The 16,333-nt window shown below is 37.9% G+C and overlaps 1 protein-coding gene across 3 annotated transcripts in view; it reads left to right on the plus strand.

Annotated features, from left to right (window-relative positions):
• Window positions 1-16,333, plus strand: part of ZNF638 (zinc finger protein 638) — a 61,369-nt gene that overhangs the window by 38,373 nt on the left and 6,663 nt on the right. For all 3 annotated transcript variants that reach the window (XM_062574889.1, XM_062574890.1, XM_062574891.1), the window contains 5 exons: window positions 2,145-2,285; window positions 3,892-4,017; window positions 7,649-7,698; window positions 12,073-13,504; window positions 14,115-14,180. In XM_062574889.1, coding sequence (XP_062430873.1) covers window positions 2,145-2,285; window positions 3,892-4,017; window positions 7,649-7,698; window positions 12,073-13,504; window positions 14,115-14,180 — 1,815 coding nt within the window. The remainder of the gene's footprint in view (window positions 1-2,144; window positions 2,286-3,891; window positions 4,018-7,648; window positions 7,699-12,072; window positions 13,505-14,114; window positions 14,181-16,333) is intronic.

The following is a 16,333-nucleotide window of genomic DNA, read 5'->3' on the forward strand; positions in this document are numbered from 1 at the left end:
TTAAAATACATTAATTAAAAGTTGGAGTTATCATCCCTCTAATTGGAACTGAAATTCTAGCTAACAGAACTGTTATCTAAGCTTATTCTTTAATTAGATGCTTATATATGTTTTCATGTGAGAATGACCAAGGAATAGGAGGAACAAGTGTCCACTTAATTTAGCTCCATGGTGCATGAAGTGCAAGGGATTAAACATTTAATAGGAGTCCTTTGAGAGCCTCTCCTCCTCTGTCATGCGTTTGCTCTAAGTTTTTATACTTCATCAGTGAGCTTCGAACCACTGTAGCTTGGAGAATATGCGGTGTTTGCCTATATATTTTGCAGTAATGCTACCTGTTTTTTCAGTATGTTTTCAGACAGATTTTTTTTGGTCTCTGCCTCCGCACTTCCTTCAGTCTAGTGTGGCTTCATTATTGTCTTTCCTCTTCTTACAGCTTTTCTAAATGCAAGCTTCAATTTCACTTACAGCTCATTTTCATGCAGTATAGCTACTCAGAGATTAAATAAAGAAGAGCTTTTCCATTTTTCTTCTGTGGAAAAATATTTTTACCTTTACCTTCAAGATATTCTTAATACAAGTTCAGTCTTGGGTCAGAATGTGTGTCCCTGAGCATGAGAACAGTAGTTCTTAAACTGTTTGGACATTGATTGTTTTGGGCTAAAAAGCATATTGCAAAGAGCCTTGACATCAGTAAATCATTTTTCAAGAAACTCTGAAAGGCTTGAATTTTCAGTTGCAAATATTTATGGGAATATCTTCTTTATCCTTCTGATTACTGTTTGGCAGTAACAAACATCTGAATTCTTACCATAAGCGCTCCTGCTGCCTTATTCTTATGCTTCTGGTGTGATGAAATATTTCTTTTCCACTCTTTGTAAAATGGTGGATGATGGTAAAAAAAAAAAAAAAAAAAAAAAAAAAAAAAAAAACTTGTCAAGAGGAAAAAACTCTTCCTTCTTGAGGATGGGGATGGTTCTGTTTCCAAAATCCAACCAGCTTTTAAGTCGTTAACAGTTGAGACTTGTTTGAGATTTCACAAGTCTTGCACCTTTTGACTCTGGGCCCCAGGGCCTTTCCCTTTAATACTATACAAAGTATTTGTTGTTGAGGTTCAGCATTTAGTGCTGCTAGCATTACATTATCAATATCAGCTTTTTGTTTTCTGTTAGCCTGCTCTTATATTCTGTGCCAGAGACCTTCCTGGTAACAAGGAGACCAGTAAGTCCTCCCTTACCATGTTCCCCATGGTGGTGGTGATACAGGAACCTTCACCAGTATGGAAAACTTCAGCAGTTTGAGTTGAATGTCCTCATCCTACAGCAGAGGTTCCATTGCAAGGAGCTTACCAGTGCACCACCTTGGTGTTGAGGTACCGCTCCTCCTCATGGAGGAGAATTTTCACCCTGGGAGATTCAGGTCAAAAGGGAAGCCTCACTGCCTGGATAATTAGTTTGGAGCTATTCAGCTGTGGTTGCCTTTTTTTAGGTTTAGACAACAAATAGCTAATTAAGTCTTCATAGCATCTCATAGTCATAATAAATTCAAATTTTAATATGATGGAAGGAATGTTCTTAATCTCTACAGAGATTCTGATAAAGCTTCATATGTAAACTGACACATACAAAAAGATTATTTGTGACTAAGGATCTCCCTGTCATTGCAAACTGATCAGGTAAACCAAACTTCAACTTGAAAAACAGTTGGAATCTTTCAAATAGGTTTCTGTGCCTTGACTAATTTAGGGTCTGATTAGATTGTACCTGCTTTTCAAAATACCAGATTTAATTTAAACTTCAGCTGTATTTTTGCTGGTTATTAACTAGTAAAAAATTAACTAGTAAAATTAACTAGTAAAATTTGATAATTTAAAATAGAGCACTCAGTTTGATCCTTTTAAGTTTTATATTCTTTGCTGGGAGTTATAGCTGTTTCTTGTGATGGACTGTGTGGGGAAATTGGAAAATCTGATGTGAATCTGAAAATGTGAATATCAGATGTTTGTGAATCTGCTTTCTCTTTGAGTGAGATCTAGGTGATACAGAGGCTTTCTATGGGACTGTTTCTAATATAGCCCAGTAGTTGTTAATAAAATATATAATAAAGTTATCACAAAGCAAGTTTGTTTTGCTACTTTTATTTAGGTAAATACTGAAACTATACATAATAAATTTGTGCATCTCGGGAACTTACCAGATGATGGATACAGAGAACTTGAAGTGGTTTGTGTGGGACTCCAATTTGGGAAAGTGGATCATTACGTGGTGCTGAAGAACAAGAACAAGGTAAATCATGATTTTTTTTTCCTACTATGTGAAGCACCTTTTCTTAAAAAAAGAAAAAAAAAAGAAAAAAGTGAATTTTCATCTCTCAGTACCAAAAATTTTCTGCTAGTGAGAAATCAAAGTTTCTGACTTGAATGTAGGCCTTATTTCCCAGTCACACTCAACAAGAAAATATTTTATTAGTTGGGAGCAGTGGGGAAGTGCAAAAAACTGCTTTAGGCTGTTATCTATCCTGAATAATACCAAAGCAGTTTGCCAAGCTCTGAAAGTAAATTTTCCCCAAATGTCAGGAAAAATGGTTAATCTTTGATGTTAGAGGAAGAAGTAGGAGGGGAAAAACAAATTCTAATTTTTAGGAAGTTTGGGAGAAAAAAATCTATTTTGAAATGAAGTGAAAATTTCAAAATTGCTGTGATTATTTGATTTTTTGTTGGACACGTCAAAATACATGACTTTTGAAAGCACTTTGATTTTGACATTTTAATTTTCAGTGTGACTATATTTGCACTTAACATTGAAATTAATTTTTAAAGCAAAAAAGCACTGTTTACTTAATTTTTATCATTAAAAACAATTTTACTGCAATTACTGTGGGATATTTTAAATGAACAGCTTCTAATAAGCTATGAAACAGATGAAGATGCTAGTAACAAGAAGATAGTATTTCTTATTATGAAAACAGCTTCTAGTAGATTTTCAAATGCAATAAAGAGCTGACTGCAGAGAGGACTCAGTAGTCAGAAAAACCTCTCAAGCAAATTTCCAGACTTTGGACTAATTCTGTTGAATTGAACTGCATGTGCTTTAATTGCATTGAATCAGCACTTTGTGATAGAAAGCTGCTTCATCAAGTATTTCTGAGCTGATCTCAGTAATCAGAGTTGAAGCAAACAGCAGGAAAGGACACTGAGGTTTAAAAAAAAAAAGGGGGGGAGGGGGTGAAGGGGTGGATGACCATATATTTGTATAATACTTGCTTAAAAAAGACAAATATCCTTTAAAACACAACTTTAATAGCGGTCACCTGTGAGATTTTCCAGCTGAAACTCTTTTTGTCCTGTGTGCGTGATAACTAAGAGATTAAGAAAGAGGAGATTTATTTTTTAGTACAGCAGATAAGCTTTTTTGTGTAATTCATTTTACTGTTTTCTTGATAGGCAGTTGTAATTTTCTTACTTTTTCGTGGCCATGCACTTTCCATAGCCCTCCCTCATGGGAAGATGCTCATCAATTACAGCAGAACCAAAGCTGAACATATTGGGATCCAGAAGATTGGACATAGGTGGGGAGGGGAGCTCAAGGCTCTTCTGTTTTGTAATGCAGTTCTTTAGAACTAAAGACTATTCCAAATAGGAGAGATTTCTTCCTTCAGCTTCTCAGAAGGAGGAGAATCTACTGGTTTCCCTCTGTAGAACATATGTGATTCCATCAAAAAATGCTACTTACAGCTAATTTAAAATGAAGATGCTGAAACACTTCATAAATGCTAGCTATCACATGCTATTCTAACTTAATTTATTAAATTTGTTCTGAAGAACAGAAATCAAACAGGAGTAATAGGTTTTTTGTTTGATTGTTTTTTGAAGTTTGTACTTTTTTCTTTTAGGCAATTCTACAGCTGGATAGTCCCAAGTCAGCTAAATCGATGTACTGCTTCCTGAAACAGTACCCGTGTAATATAGGTGAACGTACATTGACCTGTACGCTGTCACCCAGTGGAGAGTCTGCTGAGGTAAGATTTCTTCTTTTTCAAGAATATATTATTTTTATGGAATAGAACAATCTTTCCACAAAGAATAGTTGGCGATTTACTGAAGGAACAGTAAACTGCAACAGTGAAACATCACTGAGAAAACTGTTTTATTAGTGTATTTTGGATTGGATATATAGAGAGCTCTAACTGAGGAATATGAGCATGGAAGGCCATGCTGCTAATAACTTTCTAGCTTCCAAAAGGAGAACATATATCCAGACAACTCTCAGAACATGGAGATAAAGCGCAGTTGACTCTGCACTCAAACTTAAGAATTTTTATTTTACTAGTTCTGCATGATGCCCTGCCCCATGCTTTCTCATTTTTTTTTTGTATTCTTTGAAACTGTTTATTGCAGAGGGTGTAAGTTGACTTTTTTTTCCCCCTCTGAATTCTAGCTATGTTTGCTCTTTTGAAGTATAAAACTGAGACATAGGGACTGACTCACCAATTCAACATGAACTGATCATCAACAGTTTCTGTCAAGATTCAGGACAGAATGTGTGCAGTAGGAATTATTATTATTATTTTTTAACTGAACACTGCTTGTGACAGAAAAGTGGGTGGGTTTTGGTTTTATTTTTTAGGTGATAATCCATTTGAATTCCATCCTTGGAGTCTTCTTTCCCTGTGTGTTCCTATTCCTTTTCAGTGGGATGACTTTGAGATGCTGTTGAGACGAGGATGTGCCTGCAGGGGAAGGCCATCTTATTTTTTTCCTCTTTTTTCTATTAATACCAAGGAAAAGCTTAACTTCAGGTGCCTAATGGTAGCAAGGGCATCAGTTTATTATTTTAACAGGGAAGAGGAATTATTCAGGTGTGTACTTTGGCTTACTGTGCTGACAAAGTAAGCAGTAATCTTCTCATCAAGTCCCATAAGGAATTTCTGATTCTTTTTCAGAACAAGTTGTCTGCTTGTCACTGGCTTTTTCTCTATTCCATTGGCAATTTATTCTTCTTTCTAGAAAGGCATCTCTATTTCCAAAGATTGGCAGGTAGCTATATGATGTTCAGAGTTCACATTTTTAAAGATACTGTGTGTCAATAGAGATTTTAGATGTCTATTCTTGGTATGACTTCCCTACAGTAGGTTGCATCTGTGATGGTCTAGGGTGTGAGATGGTAGACAGCCAGATGTGATTTTGGGCGCACAGACATCTTCCAGGAGTATTTATAGTGCCCCTTTCCAAGCTGAGCAGCGGTTACTGCGTGAGTGTAGATGCTGATCTTTAAGATCAGTCATTTACCTTTCTGAAAGTGTGATTCTTTGAAATGTTGCCTGTGTAGGTTCTGTGATCAGCTCCTATGCCTCTTGTCGCTCTGAGCCTTTGTCTGTGGCTAAAGGGCATCGTTCGTTCATTAGAAGTGTGTTAAGGTTTCTAAAAGTTAAAGTTTCTAAATTCAGTGTCCCAACGATGAAAATGAATTCCTTTAACGCTTTTGTTTGAGTGCTTGCCTAACCTTTCTTGTGAACAGCGCATCTCTGCGAGAGGAGTAGGTTGCTGCGGTATTAGCTGTACTGCAGTGGTAGGTTAGGGCCACTGCGTGTGTCCCTTTGGGCCTCGGGTGCAGGGTCCTGGGGACAGATGGGGTCCTGTGGCAGGTGAGATGCTGCTAACCAGAATTAGGTGTGCAGTGTGTTCCTTCATCACTGCTGATTGACTCAGGAGACTGGATTACATCTCCAAGGAGTTTTTCCTCTCTCCTTTCCCCTACTGCGCATGATGCAGAATCTCTGTCTGGGATGGATTGCAATCTTCTGACCCACCTTATTTTGTGTTTCATTTTGTATAGCAAACTTTGAATAATTTTAAAGAATGTGAAATATGATTTTAAATGTTAGGTGAAGACTAAGTATGCAGTGAAATGTGTTATTTCTTACTAGGCTAACTTGTGTAGCTGGAGAAAGTAACCAAACCTTCGGGCTTATGAGCTCTTTCTCTGATATAGGATATGTAAGTAATAAGCCCACTTAGCACTGAAAAATAAACAAAATATCATTCCTCGAAGTACTTACCCTAAGGAATGTCTTTTAAGGATGAATTGTGGGAGCACTGAGTGATTCAGATTTGCTATTGCATGTATCTGTGTAGCAACAGAATAACTTGCCTTTGTTACTATAAATGTTTCCTCAGAACAGAGCTCAGTGCCCACAAAGAATGGCATTCAGCACTCTGTTTTCAAAATAGTGTTTGTTTTGTTTTTTTTTCCAGCTGGACAATTTGGGTGATACAGAGTGCTCCACTAATTTAGAAAAGTTTACCAGCCGTATGGGGGCAACTGATGCCAGTAGAACAGTAGCAGCAATAATGTAAGCGCTTGCTCAAAGCATTCAAGTTTTGGTTTTGTAATTTGACTGGTAATGGCTAAATTCTGATTACGCAGTCATTAAAATACATCTCAAACAATGCTTACGGATGTGGCTAACAATTGGTGGAATTCCACCATTTGATGCTGTTGTGATAACGAAGGTGTGCCTGTGGGGCGTACCTCATTTCACACTTGTTTCACGGTTAGGCGGATGTGTAGCTGGGAGTATCGAATTTGTGCACTATGGCTGCGACGAGTAGAGTTCTGATCTTTGTCAGTAAGACTGTCATAGTTTTTGCACAAGTATTTAATAAGAAAAAAAATCTCTATTTTGGAAATAGACTCCACTATAACGTATTCAAATGGCTTTAGGCACTTAATATTACCAGAATGTACTTTCAGGAAGGGAAAAAATGAAAATGTCAGAATTACTTGCTTTAAACCCCCCCCCCCCCCAGTAAAGTGAATTCTACATGTATTGATTTTATCTGAAAGTTCTTTGTAAGAGCAACAATCTTCAAATTAGGTAGTAGAATACCTTTGGATCAAATTGCAGCTCTGAGTTTTCAGAGTGCTTGTGACTGCTTGGGCATGAGCTGCTAACAGTGAAAGCTACGGAGCCTGGGTGGTTTGTGCTCATCTTTCTCTTTTCAGAAGACATTCTTTTATTTAAGTTTATTCTATATAACTGAACATAAGAAGGCTTAGGCATCCTCTAGGAAATGAATGCTATATTAGCAGGTTTTAAGGAGTGGAGTCTAGCCTTGGGCTTTCTATAGATGTGTAATACTTGTGTGACTTTGAATACAATTGGTCTTGAAAAAGGTGTGCCACTGTTATCTTGGCAGGTGAGTATTACATAGAAAATAACTGTAATTTGCTTTGAGCTCTGCAGCTGTTAGCCTCATCACCAGTATAGGAAAGAAGGTGCTGTCTGGGAGAAGATGTGTTTATTTAACCCTCCTTCCTCCAAATATAACACAGACCAAAAACTAATTCTGCTGAGAAGCATTACAGCCTTGAAGATGCGATGAGCTAAGCTGTAGTGTTATGCCACATATTCTGTATAATAAATTTCTAGTAAAATCTCTTATGCTACCATGTACTTTTTATTCATCATCCTATGAATTGAATGCTTTGTGGTGAGCTGTTGAGAAGAGTTTTCTGTCAATTGACCTTTCAGGTTGTGAATACCTAAATTTGGGCTTGTGGTGTTAATTAAACAGGGTCAGTGATGCAGGTTTTCTGCTGTTGCTTCTAGAAAGCCTACACATTGAACACTAATTTATACTTTTCAGGCTGACGTTGTGAAAAAAGAAACGAAAAAGGAGGAACCAAGCAAAGGAAGGTATGCCTTTCAGATACTTAATTTTATATATATAGTGTTCATGGAATATCTGTTCAAGATTAAGCAGGTTGCTGACTCATCACTCTAAGCAGCGTATGCATGCCAAAAGAGCTGCTGCAGGATGTATTTACTGTTACCTACTGTTAATTCCTTCCATCTTTTGTGAGCTCTGTGTGTGGAGGACATCTAGTGTATTGATGTTTGTGTTTGCCTAGAAATTTGGGGCTTAAAAGAATATGAAAAAATGGGATGAAATTCTGTTTTCTGTGTAGTTCATTGAAGTATTATTTTAATGATTATGGCCAGGGTTTTGCCATAGGCCCTGGAAGGTATGTTTGGATATACATGTTTGGTAAGAAATATTTTTTGCATTTAAATGGTAAGTGATTACCTTATTTCATCTTGCAGCACTTTCCTTTGTCAGAGCACCTGGCACTACAGTGTCTGTTTCCAAATGCTAAAAACAAAGAGAAACTTCTGTGTTTAAGTTAGTGACGGTCACTTAATGTTGTTATAAATTGATTCAAACAAATGATTAGACTTTACCATAACATCAGAACCTAGAAATGGGAAGTGACAATTTTGAGATATTCCATTAAAAATTGCTTTACAGACACTTTGCTTGTAGTGAAATTTCTAATTGTGGGTTAACTATTTGTTGGTTCTAGAATCTTAAGTTTTTGAAATCCTTTTGTAAGAGAATAGGTTGTCACAATAGTTCTTGTGAACAAACAGAACTTGAAGCATCATGTGTGATTCAAATTCATACTTCCAAATGAGTTTTACCAAAAAAGAAAGAAAAAAAAAGTCTAATAGTAGTTCTGAATTTCAGTTTAAAGTAGTGTCTTTATGCTGTCTTGGACTGTTAATGTATTTTCAAAACCTGTTTCTTTATTTTTGAAAGTTAGACACTCCTTATTTGATTCATTTCTGCTCAGGTCTGGTCAATTTTGGAAGCATTTAAGTTCTAAATTTACTCTGAATCACACATACATAAGCGTGCAGGTAACCCTTTTGATTCCAGACTGGTGGGCTTTAGATAGCAATTATAGTTCAAATAAAATCAATGACTCTTACATGAATCCCAGCTTCTGTTCAGCGTCCTGCTGTGGCTCGTGAATGAATGGGAAAACTGCAAATTTTCCATTCAAATAATGACATACGGATTTTGTTTGAGGCAACTGTCTCTTCCTTGTAAACCTTTGTGACCTAACCAATTATTTTTTGAGTTACATTTTATAAGAAGCAGAAAATATCTAAAATACTATTATACCTGGGAAGAGCATGTCACATCTTCCTAGGGAGGAATGGAATAACAAAGTTGGGGAGCAGAAGGGGCTGCCTCTCGATTGTCTGGGGTGCTGAGGTGATTTTGAACAAATTTGGAAATCCTCTTGAGGCTTGATTTGTTGTCCAAACCGAGCCAGGTGGTCATCTAACCTTGTGACTGAGGAAACTGAAGTGTTCATGTAAAAACCTCTGTTCTTTTCAAGGATGCTGATGTGTTTTTAGTTCCTTTTTGTTCAGTTGCTTTTTTCAGCAAAAAAATAGCTGAAACTTTTCTTTGTCCCATTAAGAAGTAAAGGATGTCCTACTATTTCTTTTTAATTATGAGCTAATGTGCAAAAAATAAGTGTTGTCTCTGTTGTGACACAGCCTCTATTCTCTATACTGGCATTTCTAGAACTGAAACTCAAAGTCTTGTCCCTTGCTAGCTTGGGTAGTAATGATGGAATATGGCTGCTAATGCAATGACATGGTATGCAGAAACTGAGCATCAGGTACTTGTTTTCACCCCTTTATGCTAACTTCTGTACAAGAAATCTGTCTTGTAAATCTATATGCTATTACTTTTCCAATGCCTAGCAGATCTTTTAGGTCCTTGCACCAGTTGTTTCAAGCACCTTGATGCTTCATCATGCTCACTCATCTTTATCTCTGTACATTACTGCCTCCTCTGCAGAGTTGTCCTTCATTACTTCATAGTCCAGCTCAAATCTATCAGATGTATGCATTTTACATTTTTGGAGACCACTAAGAACTTATGGAAGGCACAAGGGGGTGTATTGGCATGAAAGGAGGCATACAGTCCTAAGGATCCAGAGACTAATATCTCATTTGAGTCGTGTAGGTGATAATGCATGTGTATTTATGCTACTCGCTGTATGCCATCGAAGATGCAATTAGTGTATGATTCCAGTGTTTGCTGTCATTTTCTCATTCCTTGTAAAAGCATATAAAAAGAGCCTTGTAAAAGTGTATAAAAAGAGGCTATGCTGCGTATAGCTTAGCAAGGCATTAGAGCCTATACTTGATTAAGCTTTCCATTGCTTCGTTGGCAAACCTAGGCTTTCAGAGCTTCCCTTCTGGGCTTTGTGCTCTGAGTTACCCAGGTAATATTTTGCTACACAGACATTGGAACATGAAGCTCTCGGTCAGTGGTATGTTGAAATAGAAGAGAAAGTAACGGCTTTTGCTTTTGGAACACAATGTCCTTTATATATGTGTGTATATATATATATGTATATATGTGTGTACACACACACACACACACACACACACATATATTCACATATATATATAAAAAATATATATAAATGTATCAATGTCAAAGTATCTTTCTTGTGTTTGAGTAAACTGATGCTGTTGCATGAAAAGCAGATCAGCCCTGACTGCTCAAATGCTCATGAGATGCACTTCACCTCAAAATATTGGAATGTAACAAGTTTAAATTGATTGCTGGTCTCAGAAGACTTAGAGTAAAACATGGTGTTTGAATGAGCGAGTGAGGTTATTCTTCTTTCATAAGTTTTCAGTTACTGTGAATTGAACAGCTTCAGGCTCTGAGAGGAGTTCCCAGAATTTTGAGAGGTGTTGCTTGGAGCACACACGATCCATTGCTCCTGGATAAGTTTTCTGTCAAATCTTGAAATGCTGCGAGACTGCTGCTTTGCCAAGGGAGGACAGCATGTATGGATACCCTCATATTTTGCTGCAAATATTTATCTGATGCATAATCATGACATACTGCTACTGTGCCCGTATTAAATTGGTATTTTAACAGATTTTGAAGCAGAGTTCATATCCCTTCTTTATCCTCTCGCATTTTGTAACGGCAGATGAAAATGCCATCGGGTCAGGAGGAAACCTTCAAGATTATTGGTGTTTTGTTGTGCTTATAAAGCACAGATTTTTAACTGAGTTTGCCTGTTCATCTTTGTTGACTCCATGTATTATGTCTTCGTCTTACTAACTCTCATGTCTGGCTGCTTCAAGACTTCGTATTTTCTTCAGCACTGAGTTTCATTTGATCTTGCCTTCCATTTTCTTGATGACAACATGCAAGAGTATTGCCAAAATGGGAATGTTTCCTTTTTCATTTTCATGAGGATTTGCACAAATGTGCACTCTTTATGCATATACCTCGTTCTGAGAAACCATAGTGCAGTCCACTCCGTTGTGTGTGACCACTGATTAATTGTATTTGTCCGCTGCTTCTGTGTTTGTTTCAACACTTAACTAGATTTCAGAATTGGTATTTCAGTACCTTTCCGTCTTGACGTGCATGTGGTACTAGGATGCTCATTTTCTTGAGCTTTGTGGGAAAAGGGGCAGAGGCATCTCAAATTTTGAAGTTTCCCAAGAGCATCTATGGAGGATTCTTTCTTTCAGAGAAGAATAATGCACTTGACTAACTGAAGTTCTCTGAAAAGTACTATCCTCTGCGTTGTCATCTTGGGCTTTATTGGGGAGCTGACAGTAAGAGTAGTGAAACGGTGAAAACAACCTGGCCAAAAGGAGCTTCTGTGTGTGTATTGTATTTCTTGCTACTGTGTGAGATCAATATGATTTTAAAAAACAAAAGCAGTCTCCCCCCCCCCCCAAACCAACCCCAAAAATGAACAAACTTCAGACTCCTACCTACTAGACAAGTTCTCTAGGTTAGTGACTATGGAGTCTACTGTCTTCAAATGTAAAAAAAACTAGGTACAGGAAGACTGAGCTTTATTGTCTCTGTGTATGTGCTTTCACAGCTTGCTGTGCATCAGGGGATCTGAATTTTAAGAGTTCGTATCAGCTCCGAGGACACAGGGCACATCTGTAGTGAGTACTATCTTGAGAGAGCTCTAACTACAAGTAATGTGATTTGAAATGTAAGAGTCTTGCAGTACTGAGGTGGATTAAACAAAAGCATAGAATTAATCAGTTATTCGCCTCAATATTTTTAACCATTTGAACACTGATAGGCTAGATTTACAAATGCTAAGCACTAATGCATCAGGAAATCCACTACCATTGGCGTCAAGAGGTTACTGGTAACTGTAGAATTCTCAACATAGTTTGATTTCTTCTGTTTCTTTTAAATACATTTAGCTCTGACTTGAAAAAATATCCAGAGGGATCAGGAGTGGTGCAAACAGCAGCTGCTAATCCTCCAGTAGAGCCTAGTGTGGCAAAGAAAGAACCCCTTTCCACCTCTAATGTCAAAGTCGAGATGTCAGCATTGCAGATAGAGACCTCTGAGTCCCATCTTGAAAAACCTGTAAGGGAGTCTGCTGCAAGAGTGCCAGAAACATCTGTGGGGAAAACAGAAGTTGGAGTAGAAGTTACTGTTGCATCTGTCAAATCACCTGATACTCAAATATCTGAAGTAAAGTCGGAGATGCAGCTGCTTCCTTCCGATGCTCAGAAAGAAGAGGTAGTTAAAAATAATGATGAATCAGAGTCTTTTGAATCTGCTATTGTAGCTGCACCAGAGAAGGAAATGGGAGTGAAAGCTGAAGAATTGTCTGCTCCTGCCATTGAACCATCAGAAGAATTAGCTAATGTGGGCAAGCTGGAAGGTGTGCAGTCAGATTCTGCTGTGAACCCAGCAGCAGAGGAAATAACAGGGCCTGTCTCTGAAGCTGTGCCCCCTGATTCTGATGCAGCCTCTGTGGAGATGATGTTATCTGTTGACACTCAACAAAACAACAAGTTGGGTGCTCCAGAAAAAAAAACTGTTTCTGATGCTGTGAGAACTGAAACTGAAATGCCTGTGACTCAGGGTGGGCTGATAACAGAGAAGAAACTTGTACTTAAAATTGGAACAGCCATGGAGAAGAAACTGGACATAGCTGGAGCTGACATAGAGATGAAATCAGAAGAGTCTGTGCTCAAAGCTGAAACTGCTGCAGAGGAGAAACCTGAAAAGTCTTTGACCAAGACTGGGGCAGAGGCGGAGAAGAAACTTGAAAAATCTGTGGCTGAGGTTAGGGCAGGTGTTGAAAATACTGAAAAAAGCATGAATAAAAACAATGAGGGAAGTTTAATCAAAGCACATCAAAATAAAGGAGCAGAACAAGCAAAAACTGATGAAACCTGCAAAGCAGTTCCATTAAACTCATCTTTATCTGTCAAGGAATCTTCCTCTGTTAGTAAAACAATTCTAAAGGCAGTGGTGTGTCTTCCTGATATATCAAAGGCAAGGGTCCCAGTACGGAGAAATGATACTTCCCTGTATAAAGGAGAGGAGCAGAAAGCTTCCTCAAAACCCGAGACCCGAAGCCAAGCAGCTGTGGAGAAGAAGATTGCATCAAAAGAGGTGGGTCGTCCACGACCTGGTTGCAGCAGTTCAAGTCCGTCAGATAGCAGCGGCAAATCTAAAGTGAACAGAAGTGCTACTGTTGAGGAAAAGGGAGGCAATGGGAGGAATTCATCTCAGCAAGAGAAGGATTCAAGAGTGGAATCTAGGGCTAGTTCAAAACAGTCTCAAGACAGAGAGAGTAGATCATCCAGCGTGAAGCAAGACAACAGCAGCAACAAGGTGAGGAGGGCAGGAAGGCCGGTTCAGTGTGGCTGATCAGTAACTAACTTGATACTTCTCTCAGATTTTGAGTATGGTGCAATAAGGTTACATTCCCCTTCCCTTTTCCATACATTGCTGAGCTGGTGTGGGCCAACAGACAAGGTGGAGTAGTGAGAGAACAGACAACCAGTTGCTTTTAGATGCATTGTGTGCAGCTCAAGTATGTAACTGGTTTGAAAATGTTACTTGGATAAAATTGCAGGAAGGTATTTTTGAAGCAGATCTGTACCGAATGTCGTAACTTTGTTCTTGGTTTAGTTGTGAACGGGAAATAATAAGCTTTCTGTCCTTCTGTGAGCTGATATTTGCTTTGTCAAGTCCTGCCCAGACACTGGTTACTGAAAAGAGAAGAGGTTATTGAGCAAGATATTACCTGTGACTTGTTACTAGAGACTGTATGCCTGGACTTTACCACTGATGATTGGTTCAGTTTGGTTCGGTGTTTGTCAAGCATGTGATCAGAAGCAGCAATGTGGACAATTTAGTAAAGTTCATTAAGGGAAGAAATTGCTGTGGACAGGTTAGGTGACTTAACTAGTTTCATGTGAATTTCTGTCTAATTTTGCAGGCTTCTGTCAGCGGAAGTACTAGAACTTCAAAAAGCAGCACTAGCAGTGATGCAAAACAAAAAGAGGTAAGGATCTAACTGTAACTGAACTTAAAATACAGACTGTCTTCCAAGACTGTGTTTGTGTGTGTAAAGAAGCCTTAGCATTCTTTCCAAGAAATTTTAATATAGTTGTCACAGAGTACTGGCAAAAAAAGCTGTGAAGTCAAGTAATTTGGAAGAGAAACTCCGTTTAGGAACATGAGCATTAAAAGGAGGCTTTTGTAGGTCTTAGATACCATCTGTTTGAGAAAGGAGAGAATTGATTTACTGGATCCACAGTTGCCAACTGGTCTTTATTCATCATCACACTTGTGAGAAAAGGAAGAAAAGTTTTCTAGATCTTTATAAACAATACTGTGTAACAGAACGTAGTCAGAACCTCTCCATCTACTGTGCCCTTTCCATACAAGGTTATTTCCAGTGGGTTGTTCTGCCAAACAAGGATTACTGTACATTTTTGGTGCATACTAGTTTGAATAAGAGCTTGGAGTCTATAGTTTGAGGCACTAAAGAGCCTACTTTTTGAAAGGAAGATGAAAGGAGAAGACCTACATTTGTGACCTGTTTCTCTGCAGTAACTTAATTTTTTGGGAGGAAAAAAAAAGCAGAAATAAGGTAATAAAAAATCTATACTGATGAGTTTGTAGAAGTAGCATTACAAGATCAAATCAAAGATCTCCCAGGTCAGTAGTGAAAAAGGGCTTCCCGAGCTAGAATTGACAACCTGGGTTCTTTTATAAATCTAAATCCATCTAGACTTCTAGCATCACCAACACAGTGTGTTTGTGAAGTTGATGGTAACAGTGATAATGCATAAAGCTTTGCATCTCATATTGCAGATGTGTTGATGTTAATGCCTGAGAGTAAACTGCACCATTTGAAAAAGTTTTGGAGTGCCAGTTGCCTCTTAGAGCTTTATTCTTCATTGTTGCACAACTCATAAGCACCAAGACTTGTGTTCTCCTTTTGTGGAAGAAAGAATACAGTAACATTTGATTTGACATTAAAAATGTAACCATATGTTTTCTGACTTCTTCATGGATATTATGCTATGTCCACCTTGCATTAAATATTTCCAAACCTTCTCCATCAGAACGTACATCGAGGCATATATTCTTCCAAGTAATTATTAGCTTATAAAAAGTAAAAGAAAACACATATAGCCTTTGAATTTAAGAATCATTTTTGTGCTGGGGGTTTGTTTTTAGTGTTTAAGTGCACAGTCTTATTCTCTGACAAAGTTCATCTTGCCTAGACCTTAAAATTTTGTGCGAGCAAGTTCTTATTTTTCAACTTTCTTGTTAGACACATGACTCTTTAGTAGGATAGAATGATTCAAAAAAAATCAGAACCATTTATTGAACAGATTGAATGCATAATTTGAGGCTGTGGAAAGGATTTTTATATGCGTATTACTATTGAATGTTAGTTTATTAATAGACTTCAGGTATACACCTTACCCACCTTATCCTTCCATTCTGATTATAACAACATAGATCATAACTTTTTGTTCGTTGTAAAATGGCTATTCCCAACATTTGACTACTGTTCACCAAAATAGGTTAAAGGTAACTTGTATAACATAAATTCAACACCCAACTGTCTGTCTTTCTCCAGATGTTGTCAGCTCCGTATGGCATTAAATTGCCATTATCTTCTTTCTAGTGGACCTGTAACAAATAGTGTGGGCCACAATAGAAGCTGATGTGTCCTAACTGTAGGATAGGAAGAGTTTTAGGTCTAAGATATCCTTCAGTAAGATATGGTCACAATGGGAGGGGAAATAGAAGGGATCAGGACTGTTGTCTTCAACATAAAAATACAGTAAGGCATTCCCCAGAAAGCTGGTTTCCTTCAGACCCCCAGTGGCACCTTGTAAAATACCGCTGGCACAGGAGGAACAGCAAGTCTGCTGGAGGATCTGTAGCACTAGTTGGACCTTAGCAGAAAGAACGAAATGATTTTTTTTTTTTTCATGCGTTCACTGTACGGAAACTTAGGGATGTTCCGGTATTGAGAATCCTTCCTTAGGGTCTAGTGTAGAGAGATCTTTCTGAAATGGAATTGTTAGTCAAGAGATTGAAAACAAACAAGATAAAACAATAAGTAGTTGCCAGGACACAACTTTCCATGAATGTCAGTTTTAAGAGTGAAATAACTAAAGGATGTGCCCTGCC

The sequence above is a fragment of the Rhea pennata genome, chromosome 4, assembly GCF_028389875.1.
Source record: "Rhea pennata isolate bPtePen1 chromosome 4, bPtePen1.pri, whole genome shotgun sequence".
Classification (NCBI taxonomy): domain Eukaryota; kingdom Metazoa; phylum Chordata; class Aves; order Rheiformes; family Rheidae; genus Rhea; species Rhea pennata.